At 38.7% G+C, this 21,674-nt stretch overlaps 1 protein-coding gene across 2 annotated transcripts; it reads right to left on the bottom strand.

Moving 5' to 3' along the window:
* Positions 1 to 4,937: 4,937 nt before the first annotated feature.
* On the bottom strand, positions 4,938 to 19,250 carry adrb3a (adrenoceptor beta 3a). Of its 2 annotated transcripts, XM_079686163.1 has the most exons (3): positions 18,787 to 19,250; positions 17,365 to 18,618; positions 4,938 to 6,285 (listed from the first exon to the last, which is right to left on the bottom strand). In XM_079686163.1, exons 2-3 carry the CDS (start codon positions 18,471 to 18,473, stop codon positions 6,261 to 6,263), a joined length of 1,134 nt encoding a protein of 377 aa, XP_079542289.1. In that variant the 5' UTR covers positions 18,474 to 18,618; positions 18,787 to 19,250; the 3' UTR covers positions 4,938 to 6,260. The 2 variants fall into 2 exon arrangements, with proteins under 2 accessions (XP_079542289.1, XP_079542288.1); XM_079686162.1 differs by having other exon boundaries at positions 17,365 to 19,250.
* Positions 19,251 to 21,674: the final 2,424 nt, after the last annotated feature.

Here is a 21,674-nt window from a genome sequence, read left to right as displayed (position 1 = left end):
CCATTTTATTTTATTTAACTAGAGTGTTGCTGGAACAATGTGACCTCAAGTCCATTGAGAGCTTTTATAAGGAACCCCTGATTAAACCCTCGTTTTATACTGTGTGCAGTTACAGTAGAGTAGAGTGTTCCCTTTCTGTGTTTTACCATTACCTTTTTTTTAAACATTAAAGCATACAACTATTTAAGCATACATCAACACAACAAACATGCCATTAACATTAGGGACAACAGTCATAAGACATATAATCAAGAGGTCCTGATTTTTGTATATGCTCTTGCAAGGATTTCTCGCTTTAATGGTTTTCAGTGAGCCTGGTGGACAGTAACTCGAGTAATGTACTTCTATTTTGAAGTACATGAAACTTGAATATTTCCATTTAATGCCACTTTATACTGTTCTTTTTCTTCTCTACTATATTTATTAAACAGCTTTAGCTACTTTTAGAAAAATGCACCTTTAAAATGAAACTAGTGGACAACTCAAAGAGTCCAATTATTTAAACATTTTACAAAAAAATCTATCAGAACTTTGTTTGTCTACAACAGTAAGATCCGATACTTGATGCAACAATATTATTTAAAATGGTCATATATAATTATATACGTATCACACATATAGAGGCTATCTTCTGCAGAATGACTACTTTGACTTTTTATACTTTAAGTTCATGTTGCTGATAATATTTAATAGTACTTTTACGTTAGAAAGATTTTGAATGAAGGGCTTTTACTTGTAATGGAGTATATTTTGACAATCTGAATACTTCTTCCACCCATAAACAAGGTATTGGTGCAAAGCAGAGATTTTGAGGACATTTTAGTGATCAGGCTTGCATCTAGAATCTGGAATTATATTTCCTTTTAAATGTGAGTAATATTGAGCATGCAGATTACACTTTCTAACTCAGATTCCTATACAAAAAATATATATCTAGCTTCTGCTTCTCTTCCTAGGGATGAAGAAGAAGCGCTGAACCTCACAGTTAATGCAAACCAAAATCAAAGTCATCATCTTTCTGCTATTATATTTAAGAAGTTCCATAGTGCACTTTATGCAGCTGGTAATCACACATTAATGCACTAGATGGCAGTAGATGGCCAAATTGGCTAGTTAGGCAATTAGCTGAACAGGAGTCATTAAAGCACATGTGTCAAACTCAAGGTCCTGGGGCCAAATCAGGCCCTTGGTGGATTCAATTTCGGCCCGCAGGATAATTTCTAATTACTATTAGATCTGGCCCGCCGGTATATTGCACGCACACCTTCACTCCATCCTGAGGGTTTCCTCAGCTCAGAGCCTGACCCCAAACATTGATGAACTTGCACCCGAGATGAGATGCCAAGTATCTGGCTTGAACTAGCATCACAGAGCAGCACACTGAGTTTCAATGGATGTTTCCTTCTGCACTTTGTTTTTTGTGACAACAGGGCATGTTTGTTTTGTTCTTTGAGGGAAATTGTTTTTTTGAAGCTGTTGTTGGCCTGTGGGAAAATGTAATCATAAGAAATGACTCTGGAAAAGCTGCAGATAGAGCCATAAGAAATGAATGCAACTGATTATTTAATGTTTCATGTTGTTTTTAGAGGCAATAATTTAAGCTTTGTTAGTTCCAGGTTTAATAGGTTGAATAAGTTCATTTCAATAAGTTCTGCAATAAACATTGAACCAGTCCGGCCCTCGACTAGTACCCATTTTTTTATTTTAGCCCACTGTGTATTTGAGTTTGACACCCCTAAAGTCATTGAAGAAACACACTTTTTCTTAGCATACCTTCACTACTGTGTAATTTCTCAGAGTATACTTTCAGAGAATCAGCTAGAGCAACTCAAACCTTTCTACCCTGCATGGCCAGTCGTGCTTATTGTCAGCTTATCATTTGAAACAGTATATACTATATAGTATAACAATCACAGCACAACACAAGCCTTTCCTCATCTTCCTGGCTTGACGTGTCCACAGAAAACCCATCACAACTCTACATGCACCTGATACCGTGTACTATGAGGAATATAAAGATTTGAGAGAGGTCTTCTTCAAAGAAAATAAAGTATATATATCCTGTGTTTATCCATCTCCCCTATCCTCAGCAACTGCCAACTCTATGAGGGGAAAGTCAGCGGGCAGTTTTATCTGCAAAAAACACAAACAGACAAACAGGCTCTTTTGATGTTGAACAGAGCCTTTTTCATTTCATTCATTCAGATGATCAATGCATTCACGAGTCCTGGATCTTGAGTCGTGGCTATGGTCCTGGATCATAAGTCCTGGATGGATATCCTCGTGGATTCATCTTCCTATTATACACACATGCATTTCCAAACATTTGGACTACCTATGTTTTCAATTTACACTGGGCATCTATTGCACGTCTGTCCGTCCTGGGAGAGCGATCCCTCCTCTGTTGCTCTCCCTGAGGTTTCTCCCATGTTCCCTTTAAACTGTGGGGGTTTCTCTGGAAGTTTTTCCTTGTACGATGTGAGGGTCTAAGGACAGAGGGTGTCGTATTGAAATACTGATATTCTCTAAAAACTGTGAAGTCCACTGAGACAAATGTAACATTTGTGATATTGGGCTATATTAATAAACATTGATTGATTGATTGAATGATTCACCACTGCTGCCAATTGCAATAATTGTTATTTTATGCATTATTAGGCATTATTGTGTATTTATTGCTTATCATCTTTCATAATATGAATCACTTTCCCTGCTGTTATAGACATATTGATTTGTTATAGTGCATTCATTCATAAAGCTTACAGACATGTAGGCAGATATAACATGAACCTTTTCAAAATGCATTGAAAACAAGTCCACAATTTATTTTTAAAATGGAAAGTAAACCAATTTTTGAAATGATTGAAACATTTGTTGTGACAGCTGTCGGCAGAATCTTTTTTATTTTTGCCATTTCAGTGATGGATATTTTCCTTTCCTTTTTGAACAAGAGTGCATTTTATTCTGAGGCATCAACAACGCCATTGACCTCCCATTCGATTTTCTTTCCCTGTTTTCCTCCCATCGCGCTGTATTTTGGCAGCAGTTGAAATATCTGTGTGATGAAGGTTATCTGTGTGATGTCAGGTTATCTGTGTTTGCCCAGCTGTCCATTACAGTCAAACAACAAAATGGGCCCAGAAACACAGGTACAAAGGGAACAGCAATTTAATCAGGAGAGACAGTTTTGATGTAAGAATACATATTTATTGCCAGAAATACACAATGAATGTAATGGAGTTTTGGCGATTAGGCCCCATACAGATTCTATCAGAAAAAGACTCATGGGTTATTATGGCTATTCAACTGTAATATCAGGATGCTATTATTACATTGAGCAGTGAGAAAGAGGATGCCGTGGCGGGGACTGTACGCTCAACCCATTGGCATGTGCCCCAGTCATGCCACCATATTACCGGGAAGAAACACTTAATCTAATTAAGGGGATTTTGACTCAATTAGATGAAATGGTCCTAACTGGTGAGCTTTGAAGTCTAAGTTTAGGGTTAATGGACTCCGCTTTTTGTCTCAGATGCCCGACCAGTTCTGGAAGTGTCTGTCTGGCCTGAAGAAAAATCTGTTGTGACACTTTCTCAGGATAAGTGATTGGCAGTCTAGTGATAGCTGCAATCAAGAGAAGAAAACTGCACACTGAAAGGAAGATATCAGAGATTGGATATATTCATCAAACTCAAGAGTTTATTCAGAGTTGTTTTGAGTAATAGGAAAGATTGGAAGAACAAATTGTTGTCCTAACCATCACCACAATGTCTGGTGATTTCTTATCAAATCAACCAACAATTTTCCTGAGTGAAGTATTCAGTATTCTTTGATTGAATTAGTGCTGTATATATCTTATCAAATACTCCTAGTTCTAATTTAGTACAAGCTTCTCTTTCTATTTGTGAAAGTTTGAATCTGATATTAATCTAACTCTGCTAATGGAACATTTTGTAACAGGAATCAGCTGGTCAAAATGGTTTCCTAACCTAGGATAATTGTTCTCTCAATATTTCAGTGGTCACAGAGCCTACATGGCAAAGGTTTAACATTTAGTAAATTCCTTTTATAACATAACATGTCTGCTCAAACAATAGCAGAGCCAAATGGGATTTTGTTTCAAGTTTATAGTCATTGTGACAGAATGACTGATCGAATGAATAAGGTCAACACAATTGAAAACTGTTTTTTTTTTACTTCTTCAGGCTTGATTAGTTAATAGTAGGACTGGCTGTTTTTTTTTTTTTAGCTGTGAATCGGTGTGTCATCTAAGCAAAATATGGTCTTTGGAAAATAACTGAAAAGCCATTATGTCTATGTCTTTATATTATCTGTATGTCTGTCAAAATGTGTAACTGCAATAGCATCACAAAATAGCTGGATGTAGTCAGGACACTTTACAGAGGATACCAAAGGTCCAGCTCGCAGATGGTTCAATGAGGGGGAACACAGACCTTTGTATAGTTAGGTTCAGAATAAAAGCTAAGTTTGAAGATGTGTGTGGTCAAAGGGGGGAAGGAAGTATGGCTCCACATTTAATCCAAATGTTTTTGAAACTGTAATATGGACAAATACAATGTCCAAAATATGTGAAGATATTGTAAAGGTATTGTGGTGCTGCAGAGAAGTCCTGGCCCACCTGTATTCAGAAGAAAATCACACCGAGATCATTTTATAATATTTTTCAATAATAATGTGAATACTGTTTTAAAAATGACTCTTCTCTCTTATATCACAAACATCGCAATATCGCAATTGCCATATCAGTCAAAAAGAATAGAGCCATATTAGGAAGAGGCCAATCTATTTTTTTACTTTGCGTACTCGAATAATGCTATTTGTATTTAATATTGGACACTGGAACTTCCTATTAAAAATGAAATGACATTACATTACCAAGAGGCAATTTTCAACATATATGAATCCAGATAAATCGGTTTCAAAGTAAAATATTTTAATGCTATCAACTCAGTAGTTTTAAAATGTCAACATATTGCACTCATTTTTTGTGGCAGTGAATTTGCATACAGAGCATACATGAACAATATTACACAGTTTCATAAGGTTTTATTTCTCAATGCAACAGATGAAGGTGTCTGGATATAACAAAAATAATGGATTTTCATCCATCCGGTCCATTATTTCTCTATATTTGGACATTTCAGAGTGTGTTATTGAGCTTATACCAAGGTAGGGAGTGACTGATAACATAGCATGTAGCAAACCTGTTTTATTATGGTCACCTGTAATTTGTAACACTGTACCTTTTTAGAAAAATATTTATAATGACTGTTAATGTTTAGAAAACTTATGTTAAGGTTGTGCCAATAACATATTTACCACCCAGTCAATCAGAATTGAAAAAAAATCCATAACCCTACTGGATTTAAAAAGGATAGTATTGTGTGACTTTAACGCTTGAAACAGAAAGATTAAGACTGAAGACATACATCAGAATTGAACATTTAAATGCACAGCCCTTTAGTTTAGCTCATATTACACTGACGGAGGTTACACACGGCGGCGCGCGCTGAAGCTTCAACGCTTCTGCCCATTCACTTTGAAGGGGGTGACGTCATGCTTCGCCGAACTGCATTGTGGGAGCAAAGCTTTGCTCGCGTTTCTCGCTTCAAAAGTAGAGCAATGTTCTACTTTTGAAGCTTTGACGGAAGCGTCAGCCAATCGAATCATATGCCAGTAGAAGCTCTAGCCAATCAAATCGCTGCTTCTGTGTCCGGGGCAGGAGATTCATGTGATTGGTTGTTGGTCGAGCGTCAGACATGCCCGCCGGCAAGCTTCAACGCACGACGCCGTGTGTAAGCTCAGTGACAGTGACGACCATAGCAGAACCACCACTTTGTATTAAGTTAGAACATGTTGTATTCAGTGTATCATAAATAGATAACTTACCAGATAATATACTGTACAAAATTAGCTCGTACTTTTGACACCACAAGTCACATACACTGTGTCCAAAGGTTACGTGGTATGCGTTTAAAACATTATCGTCTCATTCAGGATACTTTGGTGTCACTTATTGTCTGTTATTTGAGCTGCAGCATCCATTTCCTGTCCTCAGAGACATGTTCCCTCCAGACCAAATCCGCTTTTTTCTCTACAGTCAATCCCATCGTCTCTTCGGGGTTATCAGTGCCGGTGGTTGGACGTTTCCTCAGCTCCTCCAGCCTTAGCAGGGACGCACAGTAACGTCCGGGGAACCAACTGCAGTTTGCTTCAGTAGCTTGACATTAGACAGTTCATCAATCCTTCTCCTGCAATGTGAAGCTGAAAATAGATGGACAGAAGACAGGTGAATATCACATATGTATAGACACATTTCAAATCCACTATAAATCAACACATATTTTGTCCTGTCTTAATTATCTGATTCAACTCAGAAATGCAAAATTTAGAATAGAATAGAATCCTGTATTGTCATTATATAGGTACTTTTCCGAGTATAGGACCGATATAGTTCCGAAAATGTGCATTCACACCAAAAAACTGAACTAGAACTTAGTTCATGAGAACCTTTTCACCCCCTTTTCAGTCCCTGCTAGAGAGCAGGGACTTTCATGGAGAAAAAGGTTCCCATTTCTGATTGGCTGGGCGGATTGCAAACAAAGCCCAGTAAAACTCCCAAAAAGTTTTGTGAAGCCGCCATTTCATTTGCTGGCATTAGCATTATTAGCATTAGCATTAGCCCCTTGCACCAACGGAGAGAGAATAACTTATGGCAACACAAAATAAAACATGGGAGTGGTGAAGATGAGGAGATGTCGGCATTATGGCGATTTATTCGGAAGGCTTCAGTAGAAGCTGCTGGGACTCCCAGCAGCTCTGAGCATGTCAGTTGGAGTTATGACATCATCGTGTTCCATGACACAGGTTTTTATATTTGAGCTAACGACGTGTCCAGAGATCAAAGGTTTCCATGGTGATCTGCAGTAATCAGTGAGAGGAGAGCATTTTCATTGTTCTGAATGAGGGATAAACCTCTTACATGTGAACGTTTTGTTGAAGAACCGTAACAGATATCGGTGAAATTTCAAAGCGTGAAGCATGTCAAGGAATTGAGCATCTGAAGTGTACTTTTTGTGTACTTTCGGGTTAATAATGTGGCCTTTTTGGCAGATTAACTAAAGGTGTGTGGCTGCTGTGGTGTGGAAAGGTGAGGCTGAACTTACAATGGGGTTTAATGGAGACATGTTGAACGTTTTTGTCACTTCATGCCCTCAAGAGGCATTTTGTTTAATTTTTTCCTTAATTTATTTTTATTTTTCAAGTTACGAGATATTTTCCTACGTTTCTCATGATAAATTATGTCTCAGGAATGTAGGGTTTGGGAATTATGGCAGGTTTAAAAGAAAATATGAAGGCAAAATTAAATCTGTCCTCCACTCTAGCTGTGACATCACGCCCTCTAAAATCTGAAGAAGGCCTCTTTACCAAGGTCTGAACAATATTTAATATCTCTAAAAGTATGAATCAGATTTAAAAGTTGTGTTACACGAATAATGTCAGAAAGATGTGTAACATTTTTAAAGTTGGAATGAGCTGAACGTTTTTCATGTTTGAACGGAGTTTCTGTGATGTGGAATGTGGGAGAAGAAGAGGCGCAAAATACCCGGCAGAATAATAAAGAATTTTGTGCGTAGCATAACAGATAGTTGGAATGCTGTATCAGCATTTCCACTATATTAACTACGTCTGAAAGCAGAAGTCCAGGGCAAATAATTGCAATTCTCTCAAAACTCTAAAATGTCACAAAACGAGATGCATTGTGGGACATGTAGTTTATGGGTAACCTGCTTCTGTAAAGTGGTATGTTACCGTATGATAAACGTATTATATTCTTTGCAAGCTCTTGCAGAGCTAGCCCCCGGGCCTTGAGTGTGACACCCCTGGTATAGATATTTTTTAATTCTTGTTTGATATGTACATTCACAGTCAGGAGTGCTTTCTACATTTAGTTGTAGCAGGTGCATTGCCAAGTTTTATTCTATATTAAATGATTAACATTAAAACAGTTTGTTACCGGTCAGACTAAATGAAGATAATAAATCTCTAATTTGATATATGTAGACAAAATGAAATCGCCCAAAATACCAACATTCAACAGTGAGAATGTCACTACTTTTATTATAATAATAATAATAATAATAATAATACATGGGATTTTTATAGCGCTTTCCCTAATGCTCAAAGACGCTTACTGCTTTATACTATTTATATACTATTTTTTTTAACTTCATTGAGTTAAGTGATTCCTAGGTTATCACATTATTACCTCAACTTACGACTTAGCGTGCAGTTGTGATCCCATAAACAAATTAGTTGTTTCTGTGTATGACTCTTTGTCTCGATCTGATCCTACCCTGAACAGCATTCCAGTTTCTATCAGATAAGAAAGGTCACATTTTATTCCCTTTTATTTACTTGTTAATTACATAAAGCCATTTCAAGGCCACCCTCATCATGTTTCTGTTTTGTGAAACTCCCTAGCAAGACAGGAATTCTGATGCTATCACCTCCACTACATGTCTACACAGGAAGACATAAACTACCCAGAACTTCACAGAAATGTGACTGCATACAGAAAGAAAAAAACGTAGTTAACAATATGCGTTCATCAGATCCCTATAGTGTTATGGAAAATAACTCTTTGTACAATATGTCAAGAATAATCAGTGTAGTCTGTGGTAGGGCTGCACGAATTTGGGGAAATAATCTAATTGCGATTTTTCTGACAGATATTGCGATTCGATTCGCAATATTTGTTTTTAAGCGACCCAACGGAAGTTTATTGTAAAAAGCGGCCATAACTCCGGCTAGGAAGGTCGTATCAACATGCTCCCGTCTCTAGCACCCCCGCAGTCCGAGCTACGAGTGAAAGAACTAAACTTACATGAAACTTCCGTTGGGTTGCTTTAAAGTCAAGCTTCAGTTTAAGATTCACCCTGTAATAGAAACATGTGATGGAGCATTACTAACCTGACTCAGATGGTTTGTTTCACCAAACCATCTAGGAAAGCTCCATTGGAAGCCATTTGGAAAAAATAAAATATTTCAAAAGCACTTGGCAAGTGATTGGATCAATCTGTCTATCACCTACTATCATGGGCCACTTCTGATTGGTTAACAATGACTGGTACATGTGGAGCACAGCACTTCTGATTGGTGTGGATGACTGACACACCAGAAGAAAAAAACTCAAATTAAATCAAATCGCAGGCTTTGCGATTTGATAATTGCATCATTTCCAATTTCGATTTAAAATCGATTAATCGTTTAGCCCTAGTCTGTGGTATGTTTCAGTGATTTTAAGTGGAGGAATTTAGATGATTTAATGGAAAAGGATTCAAGGAATGATATTATGTTACACATTCTTTCAAATCTCACATTCACAAATAAGGTTTTGGGTCATTTGTAAATCACGCACAGACATAGCTCTCGCATATTTAGGAGTATGGAATCAAGATAAATAAGTTTAACAAAGAAATAAATCCGTCATCTGTTACAAGTGTATTTTGTGTCTTTCAGTTGGGCTGTCCAAGGGGGGAAGCATTAAGAAATGATGATTATCATTTTTGAATACAAGTTGATTACATTTGAATAATACTGGCAACAGCTCTATAATGCAATGTTATTCAGAAGCACCACCTCTGAAATGATAAAGAGGTATTTTGTCATTAAAATCAATTTGGTTTATTATTCCTTTACAAAGTATTGAGTTCGGCTGCTGTAGATGCAGCAAAAATAATTAGGGTTTTATTGCTTCTTTTATCTGTTCAAGCCTTAAAACGTTACTCATGCTGTTCTTAAGTGTTTGCCTTGTTCCCAGAGGCTTCCATTTACTGTAAAAAGTGCACCGCAGTGTGATCTGATATCAGCCGGCTGGAAAGCGAGTGTTGGAGGTTTCTCGCAGATTCCTACCATCATGTTTTGCTTTTTCCTGATCCTTATTTCATGCTCTCTTAGGCCTGATCTTCCTTTAAGCTAACCTTATGTACATTATGGAAGTTGGTGTGTGAGGTCGGAGGCACCATTATCACACTGCGGAGAACAGCTCAGAATTACAGGGTTCACAACACAGGACAAAAGCATTAGTGCAAAGCGGCCCGTCCTGAAAACAACATTTTTCATTTCATCGTTTATTTGAACAGGGACAATTCACATTGATGTGAAATAAATCCATGATATGCAGAACATCAAACATCAGGATGCTCTGAGATGTTTCACTTATTATCCTGGTGTTCGGGCCTTTTTAAATCACACAGGGCTTTAACCTGCCACACAATAGCATCTTGTTGAAAAGCAGTGGTAGAAAGAAACTAAGTACATATACTTAAGTATTGTATTCAAGCACTCATTGAGATACTTCACTTTTTGTGTCACTTCATACTTCAACTGCATGACCATTTGTAGTGAAATATACTGACTTATTCATAGATATATTTCAAGCGGTCCTATTATGCTTTTTGGGGTTTTTCCCCTCCTTTAGTGGTTTTTTGTACATATAAATACTCTGTAAAGGCTAAAATCCCAAAGTTCCTTTGCCTCCCCTGCCTGAAACACCTCTATTGGACTCCTTTGTTTGCTTCCGTAAAATAATGACATCACCATGTAACACTCGAGCTTCTATTGGCTAGCTCTCCAACACATTGTACACAGGCGAAGGGGCGGGAGTCAAGCAGTTGAGCGAGCCAGCTAACCAATCAGAGCAGACTGGGCTCTGGTTTCAGACAGAGGGTGAAAAGAGACGCTGCAGCACAGGCAGTATGAGAAAAATAAAGAGCTTTTTGAACATTAAAGCATGGAGACATGTCACAGTAGAGACACTTAATACAAATATGAACCTGAAATGAGCATTAAAGTGTCCCTTTAACAATTAGCTACTGGGTACATGCTCATGTTAATCATACACAAATGTACCACTACTATGCAGTAAGATACGTGAGAGTATAACAAGCATTAAAGTTATCTACACCTTTACCAGCTGCATAATGAAATTGCGTTCAAATAAATGGATCTCAAGTGATATAATTCAGTAATGTAAAATATATCCGAAAACGACTACTCTGCATAATGAGTACTCTTAGTTTTGGTACTTCAGGTATATTTTTGATGCTAATACTTTTGTACTTTTACTTAAGTCACAATGTGCCAGAACTTTGACTTGTAGTAGAGTATTTCTACACTGTAGTATTATTACTTTTACTTAAGCAACACATGTGAGTATTTCTACCAGCACTGGTGTAAAGCTTGTCAATCACAGCTCTGTATCAAATGTCCAAATTCCTGTTTAACACATTGCCCTCACAGTACATGGCACGTTACAGATAACTTAAGTTATTAAATGTTCTGCATATGATCTCACACTGCAATAATATAGTATCCACTATTAAAGCAAAGGCACTCTGGGAGGACTCGGCATGCTATGGGTAATACGATTATATCTAGATACTGTATTTAGCCGCTATGCGGATACAGTTTGTTCCACTTACACATGTGATGTCAACAAAATGTCCTTTGATATTTGTCCTTATAATGTATTTCTGAAATAGTAACAGAATCATTCTGTTTATCCTGGAAATGAAATCCTCCTCCTCCATCACTCTTCCCTTTGTGTAATGTTATTGGTTTATAAAATGTATTTTCACTGCTTGTTGTGACCCATCAGCTGTTGCTTTTAAAGATAAATCTGATCGGGTCAGCCTAGGTGATTTTTTTATCCCTGTGCCATCACTTTCTGCTTTTCATATGATATGTTGTTGTGCATTTGATGGCCATAAAAGCCATAATGTTCGTCCACATTATTGTTTTTTTTAATAAAATGTGACAATTTACTTCCTCTCACTAGTTAGTTCCTACAGTAAGTATGATGTCACAGCAAAGCTGGCATGCGTGTTTCCTGAGCACGAGTTGTAATATTCATATTGCTCCATGCTCTCCCGTGCCTGGCTGCTGTGTAAAGAAATATGCACTCTTGGTTTAAACCTGTCTTCATTATTTGAAATAAAATATTCCACTCTGTTAGCTTAATTTGAGTGTCCTTAATCATGGATAAACTGTGCTAAAAAACATCCTCTGCTCGTAACGCACAGCAATGCTTTTCCAATACAAATAGAAATCTTGTCTTCAATTACTCTAATACACATATTAGGAGTAATGCAGGAGCTGCCTTTTTCACTTTAGAGCAAAATGACAAAAACAGAGTAAGATGCGGCTTAATGAATTGAATCTGTGAAAAAGGTAATGCAGGCTGCACGACTTCAAACACTTGTTTCCAGAAATGCCTTTTTTTTCTGTGAAAAATGGTACTTGTCATATCACATGGTGAATACGTGACAGAAGCTGCAGGCTGCTGTGTATGTTGATAAGGGCCGCGATGATATGCCTCCATGTATTTCTATGAAAACAAAGTCACCGGTGATAATGGCAAGCGGACACTTTTCCCTGGTAACAACCAGTCATGTTAGGTGTTGGCTCACTCTGTATCAACCCCTCAGCTAATGAGATAAACAAACCTGCATGGTCTCGCAGGGTTTAACATGTGCTGCTCCATTGCTCCTTTATGTTGCTGGATACACAAATCTTGAAGGTTGACCGGGATAACTGGGGTCTTTTGTCACTCAATAACTACGCACTAAAGCACTCCTGACTCTACCTGGAAACATGTGATCTAATCTGTGTTTGAGCCTCAACCCCGCCACAGTCATTTTCAAGCGGCTGGTCTCAGTTAGATTGTAATCCTGTTCAAAGCGCAGGGTGAGTCCGCTGAGCTTTCCCCTTGGGGTGAGTTACAGATCACACAAAGCTCCTTTTAAGGAAGACTTCCATATCAAATATCTCCCGTTTTACAACCTCATTGATTATGTGTGTAAAATTCCAGTAAGAGGATGCCGTTTAAAGAGAAGAGAGGGATGATATGTATCAAGTGCTGGGTAAATATTTAAACTCAGATATCCTGCTGTCGTAAAACTGGTTAACTCGTGGGAATTCAGAATGCAAGGCGAGGGCTGCAGTTTAAGAGCTGTGCCACTTGTCAAACTAAATGAATCATGAGTTGAGAATTTGAACAGCACTCGCAGTATGTTTTGTGCAGAAGGCAACGGAGGGACTATTTTATTTTGAACATCATTATTTACTAATAAAAACTATTTAAAAGTGTCGTGAGCTATTGCTTAAGTAGACATATCTGAATAAATGTTTAGTTATTATGACAAGTAATTACATTTCTTTTTTTATAAAGTTAATAAAAGAGCACAAAATCCACTAATAAAAACAATATTCTAAATGTTATGTAAATGCCACAAATGTATACTCATAGATAGGCTGGCATTTACTTAATAGATACAACTCTTTAAAAAGCTTGTATACTGTATGTCAAGACTTTCCAGCAAAGCTCCTAATTACTATTATTACATATAATTGTGTATTCAATGGAAAGCCCTGTGTCAACTTATATTACACCAACCCAACTTAACCTGTGTTAACAAGGCGTTCTCATTGGCTGGGATTCTTGTAAACAGCCTCGTGAGTTAAAGGGGAAGTCTTGTGTGTGAGTGATAACGATTTATCTGCTGCAGGGGGTGTTGGGCGGGCCCACTGAGGCCCTCGGAAAGACGTAGAGACACACTCATTTGGAAATGTCCTCAAAAGTCACACCCCTCAGTGGTCTTACACAGCCACGTCACACTCATCTACATTATCAATATTGGGCACTTACCAGATAATGATTTACAGAAGGTTTTTTTTCCTAGAAACTACACATGTAATAATTATATTGCTTCCTGATGAATGCTAGAAACCAACCCAAACACACTACCAATGATATTATAACTGCATAACATCAGATGGATACATAGGTGGATAAAAGGTATCCAAGAGCAGTTTAATACCTCAGATGATTATTTATACTTTAATAATTCAAGATATGAAATTTCCCTTTTAGTTTTGTAGTATTGTAACACCCTATCAGACGCCAAGGTTGCAGTCGAATAGTCAACTCCTAACGTCTACCCCTATCGTCTATCCCTTGACCTCTGAGTGAAACGTCACGGGGTTAAGGGATAGTGGATAGGAGAATTCAAAAGGACTTAGGAGAAGAGACTGCGGTACTTTAGAGAATCCGACTGCACTTTCACTATCCAACGTTTTTATGATGCACCAGCGGACGTCATAAATGTGCGTCTGCTGCTGTGGGGTAACTATGGAAACTACAGTTTTCTATACAGCGGACTACATGTTGTTTAATAAGAACGACGGACTCATTTAGAGATTCTGCACCGTGCTCTGATGCTGTTGCTTTGCTTTATGAACAACAGAGAAACATATTCTTCATGACCAAAGTTGTAACTGAAATAAAAAAGGAAAGTGAAATGTATGCTCGTCACCCTCTCCCTCCGGTCCACATTAATACAAATGATCCCAAAGATTGTATGAACTATGAAAATATCTTAAAATCAAAACAAATGTATTTATTATAAACGTTAGTCCTTAACATCTATCACTGTGTATATCACCATTCCAACATCTTTTAAAAGTTGAACAAACCCCACACAGCTCAGTGAAGACTGTGAAATGTTGACTTTATTCGTTCATATTTCTCTTTTTGATTATAATACTGATGTACCTTCAAAACAAAGCACTTTGGCAAGTTACCGCTTTAAAAAGCTTAATAAGCACCGTAACTTTCATGATATCATTTCTCGGTCATAATCGGTTGTTTTCCGTGAACGTCCGAATGTTGTGTGACGGCAAATGCTGCGGCTGCAAGGCATTGTGGGGGAAGCATTTTCTCCTCTCCTTTCGTGAAGGGAGGTCCAGTGGTTCCTAAGCTAAAGGAGGTTATAAAGGAAGTTTGAAACCTCCTTTCCTATCATTCTAGAGAATTCGAACGGCACTTATCATGGCTGCCACTGAGTGACTTCTGGGTCATTTCACTCCGTTAGGAAGGTTCCTAAGCTAAATGGACTATTCGACTGCAACCCAACTCTTCAGAAATGTTTTTTGTCTCTGTTCTGCTCCACTGCAAATTATTTAATTGTATGCATTAGATCAGGGGTATTCAAAGTGTGGGAAGGTGAGCCTCGCAGCCGCGCCCCCCCTCCCAATTATTATTGCTATTATTATTGTTGTTGTTGTTGCTATAATGCAGGGGTATTCAATTGCATTTCAAAGAGGTAAGAGAAAATGTCATTTCATGCTCTGTTTTCGCTGTCTACCTTTCTCTTTTTTGAGCACGCCATTTGAAATGACTCCGACTGTTTCTCTCTTCTTGTCTTGTCTCTATGTGTGTGTTTGAATCTATCGTGCTGACTCACTGACTGCACCGATTTGATTGGCTGAGTAGCGTTACCTCCTTAAAACATTAAACTACAATTTTTTTAAACCTTTTTATCTTTATGTTTGAAACGTATTTTTTAAACATTTTTTACATTTTCAAAAAGCATAAAGTTTTCTGAAGTTAACTAGCTAGATTTCACTGTTTCTAAAAAAAAAATCACGTTTTTTTCTCTCCGCCTCACACTTTTAAAACCGCTGCATTAGAATATATCAGAATATGGATTTGTGCTCAGATGCAAAGTGGTTACAGTATAAAGAATATCCAGATTTGCATCTACAGTGATTTGACCGTTTTCACTTGTGAGATGCTAAGTTAATAGAGTGCCACAGTGACGCGTCCTAAAACCCGGAGGTAAACTCTTTCCGGTTCCTTCGACAAAAAAGCAATGCAATTTCTCCATAGGATTTTGGAAAATAGCTCGAAATAAGGTCTGTGGTTGACACACATTTAAGAGACGGATCACGTTTTGTTCAGCCGGATAATCTCCACATATCTACCCTACTTTTATAATTTTCTAATCATAAATCTAGTCGCCAGAAGCAAAATGCTAACGTTATGCTATAAACAAACTACTGTACAGCAGGGTCGCTGCTTCAACGTCACGCCAACTTAAGATCCATATTCAAAAATACAGATTCAAAATGGTACAAGTTGAAGCGTTTGTTTGAACAGTTTGCAGGAGGCAGGTACTTGCTTTCAAGAAGAACACTGGGAAAAACAAACTTAGCGGGAGTGTTTACGTGTTCGGGGTAATGGCGTACAACGGCCTCGACAACTTCTGTAGTCCTATTCAGCCACTTGTTAACAACCATCGTTTTTCAGACACGTAAACTCTTCACCAGTGGGGTCACTGCTGATGTATTTAATGTCGTAGAACAAAACGTGATCTCTCTCTTCAATTTGTGTCAAACACAGACCTTATTTTGGGCTATTTTCCAAAAACCTATGGAGAAATTGCATTGCTTTTTGGCAAAGGAACCGGAAGTGGTAAAATGCTAACTTACTTCCGGGTTTTAGGACGCGTCACTGTGGCACTCTATGGCATCGGTGGTAATACTGCACATAATGATAAGATAAATACAGTGAACATAAAGGGGATGAGTTGATACATACAGTAGTGGTCAACCTTAACAAGCCAATAATGGATAATCATTTCATAAAAGGACAAATGTATTGATAATTAATGAACACGAAAATGTTAACTCTTCTTGAAATTTGTTGGAAATGTAAAATCTCCCTGATGTTCTTTTTTTATACAGATTTTGTTTTAGTCATTCATGACATATCACTTTTGTTGATCCTATTTGCTTGTTAATATTGTGTTGGCAGTATTTCTCATCAAAACTGAAACAAGCACACGATCAGACCTGTTTTGGCTAATCTGCAACATGATGTCCGGAAGCAGAAAGTAATGGAAATTGTTTAATTCTTCATGACACTGATTCTGTTAGTCTTCACATTTCTGCTTCACAGTGCAAATGATCTGCTCACATGACACATGGTAAACCACTGATGTAAGACTTAACACCTTAAATCAGAGTGTAAAAAAGGAAAGAAGAAAAGAACTAAGGAAAAAGTGTAAACCCAGTGTCCACATTCACACTCTCTCATCCCACTGCCCTTGAAAGAATGAAGGTTTGATCGAAGGTCTATTTGTTACTCTCAAGTAAGATGCACTGAGATTTCAAAATGTAGTATTGTGTATACGTTTAAATATATTTAATTGAATTATCCTATTACTTTAATATAACACAAATCTAAAATGTTAAAAAACTGAGTTTGAATTTGCATGCCAATGTTGCATTTATCATGATTTTGCATTTGTCATTGTCTATGATGTCCGTCTGTGCATAAACTGTCAAAAATGATTCACTTAATTCTCTCTAAAATATGATTATGGAGATTTTACCCGAGCAAGTATGTAGTTTGTTGAAAATTGACATTTTTGAAACATTCCTCATACTTAAAAATAGATGACTGCAGGTAGAAAAGACAAGAAAAAGGGTACTTACAATGTGGTTTCTGGTTCGGATAATTCGCTGAACTGTGTGCTTCCATTGGAGGGCAGAGCACCAGGGGAAGGCTTGTCACTTTTGCTGCTTCCAATACTGCTGCCCAGACTCTCACAGCCATCGCTCTTACTCTTCGGAGACTTCTGGAAAGAGCTGGCTGTGCCCGCCTCAGCCTGCCATAGGAAGCAGGAGCAGCGAGTCCTCAGCTCTTTGTAAAAACGATTTGGCCGCAGGGTGGACAGCAGCCACGGACATCCCAGCAGGTTCTTGAACGCGGTGCGAAACTCTGGACTCCTGCAGTAGATGATAGGATTGAGGCCAGAGTTGATGTAACCCAGCCAGTTTAACAGTCTGAAGATCTTCTCTGAGGGAATATCTCTTTCAAATGCGTTGATGATGTTGGCCACAAAGAACGGCAGCCAGCACACAGTGAAGGTCCCCATGATGATCCCTAAGGTCTTCAGGGCCTTGTGCTCTTTGACGAGCATCAGCCGTGACGGCCGCCGCTTGGCGCTCTTTCTCTGCAAGGTGCTCGGGGCTGGACACGCGTTTGGCAGGATATTGTGGATGTAGGGGCTAACCTGCGCTGTTAGACAATCATTCTGGAAACGCAGGCGATTCTTATCTATGAGCTGAACCTGCCGTGTGGCTATTAGAAAAACTTTTGCATAAACAAATATCATTATGAGCAGTGGAATATAAAAAGACACGATCGAAGATATAATAGCGAAGAACCTGTTGGTCACAAAGTCACAGCATGTCGGGGTGTCGTAGCACTTTTTTGCCTCCTCGTCATCATCTCTCCAATACCCTTTCATAATCGGTACAAAGGAAATTAGAGCGGACACTACCCACACTAGGCAAACTATTACCCTGGCGCGCCACTTATTGAGGAGAACTTTGTACCTGAGAGGCCTCGTGATGGCTATATATCGATCCACTGCTATGATGCAGAGCGTCTCGATGCTCGCCGTCACACACAGGACGTCCACAGAGGTCCAGACCTCACAGAACGTGTCACTGAGCTGCCAGTTTCCCGTCACCACTATAGTGCCCCCCAGAGGCACTACGAGGACCCCCATGATGAGGTCAGCACACGCCAGGGACATAATGAAAATGTTTGTGGTCGTCTGTAGATGTGAAGTACGAGCTACAGCGATGATCACCAGCAGGTTTCCTACCACTATGGTCAGTATGATGAAGACCAGAACGATGAGGCTCCAGGGGCCCACCGCATCGTGGTACGGATCAGTTCTGTTGGGCACATAGGAGGCAAGAGTGCTCAAGTTGCCATCCATTATAATAAGCTACAGGTTGTTTTTCTCACGTTAACAAAACTGAAGAATCTGCTTTCCTTACAAGCATCATAAATCTGCTCACTAGATAATAGTTATGATTCTTGACTTTGCGGTTGCTGCTTACATTTCACAGCTTGGGAGTCCTGTTTGGCTGAGTTCAAAAGGCAGTAGTGGCTTTCCATGTTTCCAGATGTGATGACCAAGATGGTTTTTTTAGTGCAAGTTCTTCTGGTGCGGGCAACCAAAGCATGTTCTCTAAAAAAGATGTATCCACAAGTGTCCACAAAGCTGAAACAATGTTAGTTCAAGAAGTGACAGCACTTTCACGAATCCGGGAAGCGTTAACATAAAGCAAAAACAGACTTTCAGAAGTAAAGTATCCGGACGTGTCCATTTAGATAAATCCACTGGGACTTGAGGAGTTTGCTGTGTTTTCCCTGAAGCTTGCAGGAGCTACAATGCCACAGTTGGACTGTTGGAGACCAAGCAACAGTGACGCCGTTGGAAGAACCACCAGAGTGCACCAGAGTGGCTACCCACTCTTTTTTTTGCTATCTCTCTCTCTCACTCTCTCTAGCTCTCTCTTGCACAGACGTACACACACACATAGACACACACACACTCTCTCACTGCAGGTTGGCCAAGATTGTATTGGCTCTAATCACACCCTGACTGAAGGGAGAGGGGAGGAGTCGAAAAGTGTGTCTGTGCGCTAAAGCCCCATAAAGGGATCACTACCCTAATAGAGTCACACACATATGCAAACAATCACACACATACTTTGTAACCTATATACCCGTATACACACGTGACAAAGAACTACTCCTGCATCAGAGAGTGTTAAAACCCCAACAAGATGTTTTGGCATTCACAGTGTTAACTGGAAAGAGTAAAAGTATGTGATGACCATCCAGTCCTTATTCTTTAATGTCACTGAGGCTGTGTTGGATGTAGCAGCTCCACTAAGCTTGTTAACTCATTAACTGTCACTTGAATGTGTCAACACTGAAAGGCTTTCCACTGCTGGCTTCAAACACACACTTCCAGGCTCAACAACGGGTTGTGTCAGACATTTGGCCACAAGCTTTGCAGTACAAATTAGATTATGAGACTGCTTTATTACGTTTATCTCTCTTCTTCATCTTCACTTCATATCTAAAAGTCTCAAAAGGTTTATTTGTAAAAACAGTATATGGTTGCAGACCACAGAGCACGAGGCACCCAACTCTAAAGAACAGGAATTAAATGCCCTCCATTTGACTCAAGTAATAAACAAAAATAATAGATGGCTATCACGGTGTTACTTGAGCCAGTGCACTGGAGAAGAACAATCAGGCAAATGCCTTTCATGCGATTCAGCTCAGATACCCAGCGCTCTGCTGCAACGCTGAGCTCTCTTGTCACCCAGCAGTTCCTTCTTTGGTCTGATCATCTGTACAACGGCAGCTGTGATTGCTCTGCGTTTGTTCCCAACCCTCACATTACTTCTACTCAATGAGAAGATAAACAAGGGAATACCTTTCATACATTTCTACATACCTTTCAGGGTGTGCACGCTGAATAAGGAATCATCAAGTCATATATTGAATTATTTATTAGAGCAGCTATGATCGAGATGTTCAATAAATGTACCAATGGACGCAATGAAGACAATATAAATAAGGTCTCGTGGTGATGAACCTACAGAAAACTTTTTCACAAATGTTGAGTTCAACGTGGTCTTATGGAGCTTTAATGATTGTATGTTTTGTGTTTCTACTCATAATTTAGCAATCCAGTCCACAGGTTTATAGTTTTCTGTTCCATTTTGACATTAGGAATCTTTTTCTTTAGACTTAAAAAGTGAAAAACCTTTAAAAAGGAACAGTACACTACATGCTCAATACTAAAAGGCAGACAGACATAGATAGTAACTAACTGGTAACATGCATGTGAAACTTCATTTCATTTCATTTCAAACCTTTATTTAACGAGATTGGTCCCATTGAGATCATAGATCTCTTTTTCAAGGGAGACCTGCAGCATATAGGTTCAACATGAAACATAAAACAATAAAGGACATCATACATTATATTTACAGGATACATTTACATAGTTATAGACATTTACAAGTGCCCATAGTATCAACGAGCATTTCATTTAGCCTAGCTTTAAAAACATGCAGAGGAATGAGACTGCTCAGTTTCAATTCTTGCTGAAGACTGTTCCAAGCAAGTGGAGCTGCGCACATAAAAGCTGTCTTACCTAAGACAGTCCTTGCTCTTGGCACATCTAAAAATACTACATCATGCGATCTCAGACAATAGCTGCTTGCAACTCTCTGTGTGATCAGAGAGCAGATATAATACGGGAGTTTACCCAACAAGCAGGTTATTGACATGAAGTTTAAAAGTAAGACAATCATCAAGCCAGATACCAAGGTATTTATAACAGGTAACCACTTCAAGTACTTGTCCTTGCATAGTAACAATATCTAAAACAGGCTCTGGTGTCTTTTTAGCTTTTGAAAATAGCATTACCTTGGTTTTATCAACATTTAAAAGAAGCTTAAGCTCAGAGAGCTGAGTCTGAATAATGTTAAAAACAGCCTGTAATTTAACACCAGCCTCCTGAATGGAGGGACCTGCACAGTACATCACGGTATCGTCCGCATAAAAATGTAAAGTAGCTTCATTCAAATTTTCACCTAAACTGTTGATATATATGGAGAATAAAAGTGGACCTAAAACAGAACCTTGAGGAACACCATTAGCAATGTTTAACCACTCAGAAGACAGCCCATCAAAGTGAACACATTGGGACCTTTCAGAGAGGTAGTTCACAAACCACCCCACTGCATGGCTGGATATGCCAATACTGAGTAGCCTCTGCTTTCAGATGTGATGATCGACGGTGTCAAACGCTTTGGAAAGGTCAATAAATAGAGCTGCACAACTCTGCTTATTATCTCAAATACTCGTAATGTCATTCACCACTTTCATTGTGGCAGTGATGGTGCTATGTTGCTTTCTG

The sequence above is a fragment of the Notothenia rossii genome, assembly GCF_949606895.1.
Source record: "Notothenia rossii genome assembly, chromosome: 6".
NCBI lineage: Eukaryota > Metazoa > Chordata > Actinopteri > Perciformes > Nototheniidae > Notothenia > Notothenia rossii.
The sequence above is the reverse complement of the archived record's forward strand: the minus strand, read 5'-3'. Positions and strand labels throughout refer to the sequence as shown.

Coding starts and splice junctions, on each gene's coding strand:
- adrb3a (XM_079686162.1), bottom strand. CDS start 18,662: ATGGATGGCAACTTGAGCACTCTTGCCTCCTATGTGCCCAACAGAACT. Junction 6,286..17,364: donor TCCGAACCAGAAACCACATT/GTAAGTACCCTT, acceptor ATCTATTTTCAG/CTTCACATTGCAGGAGAAGG.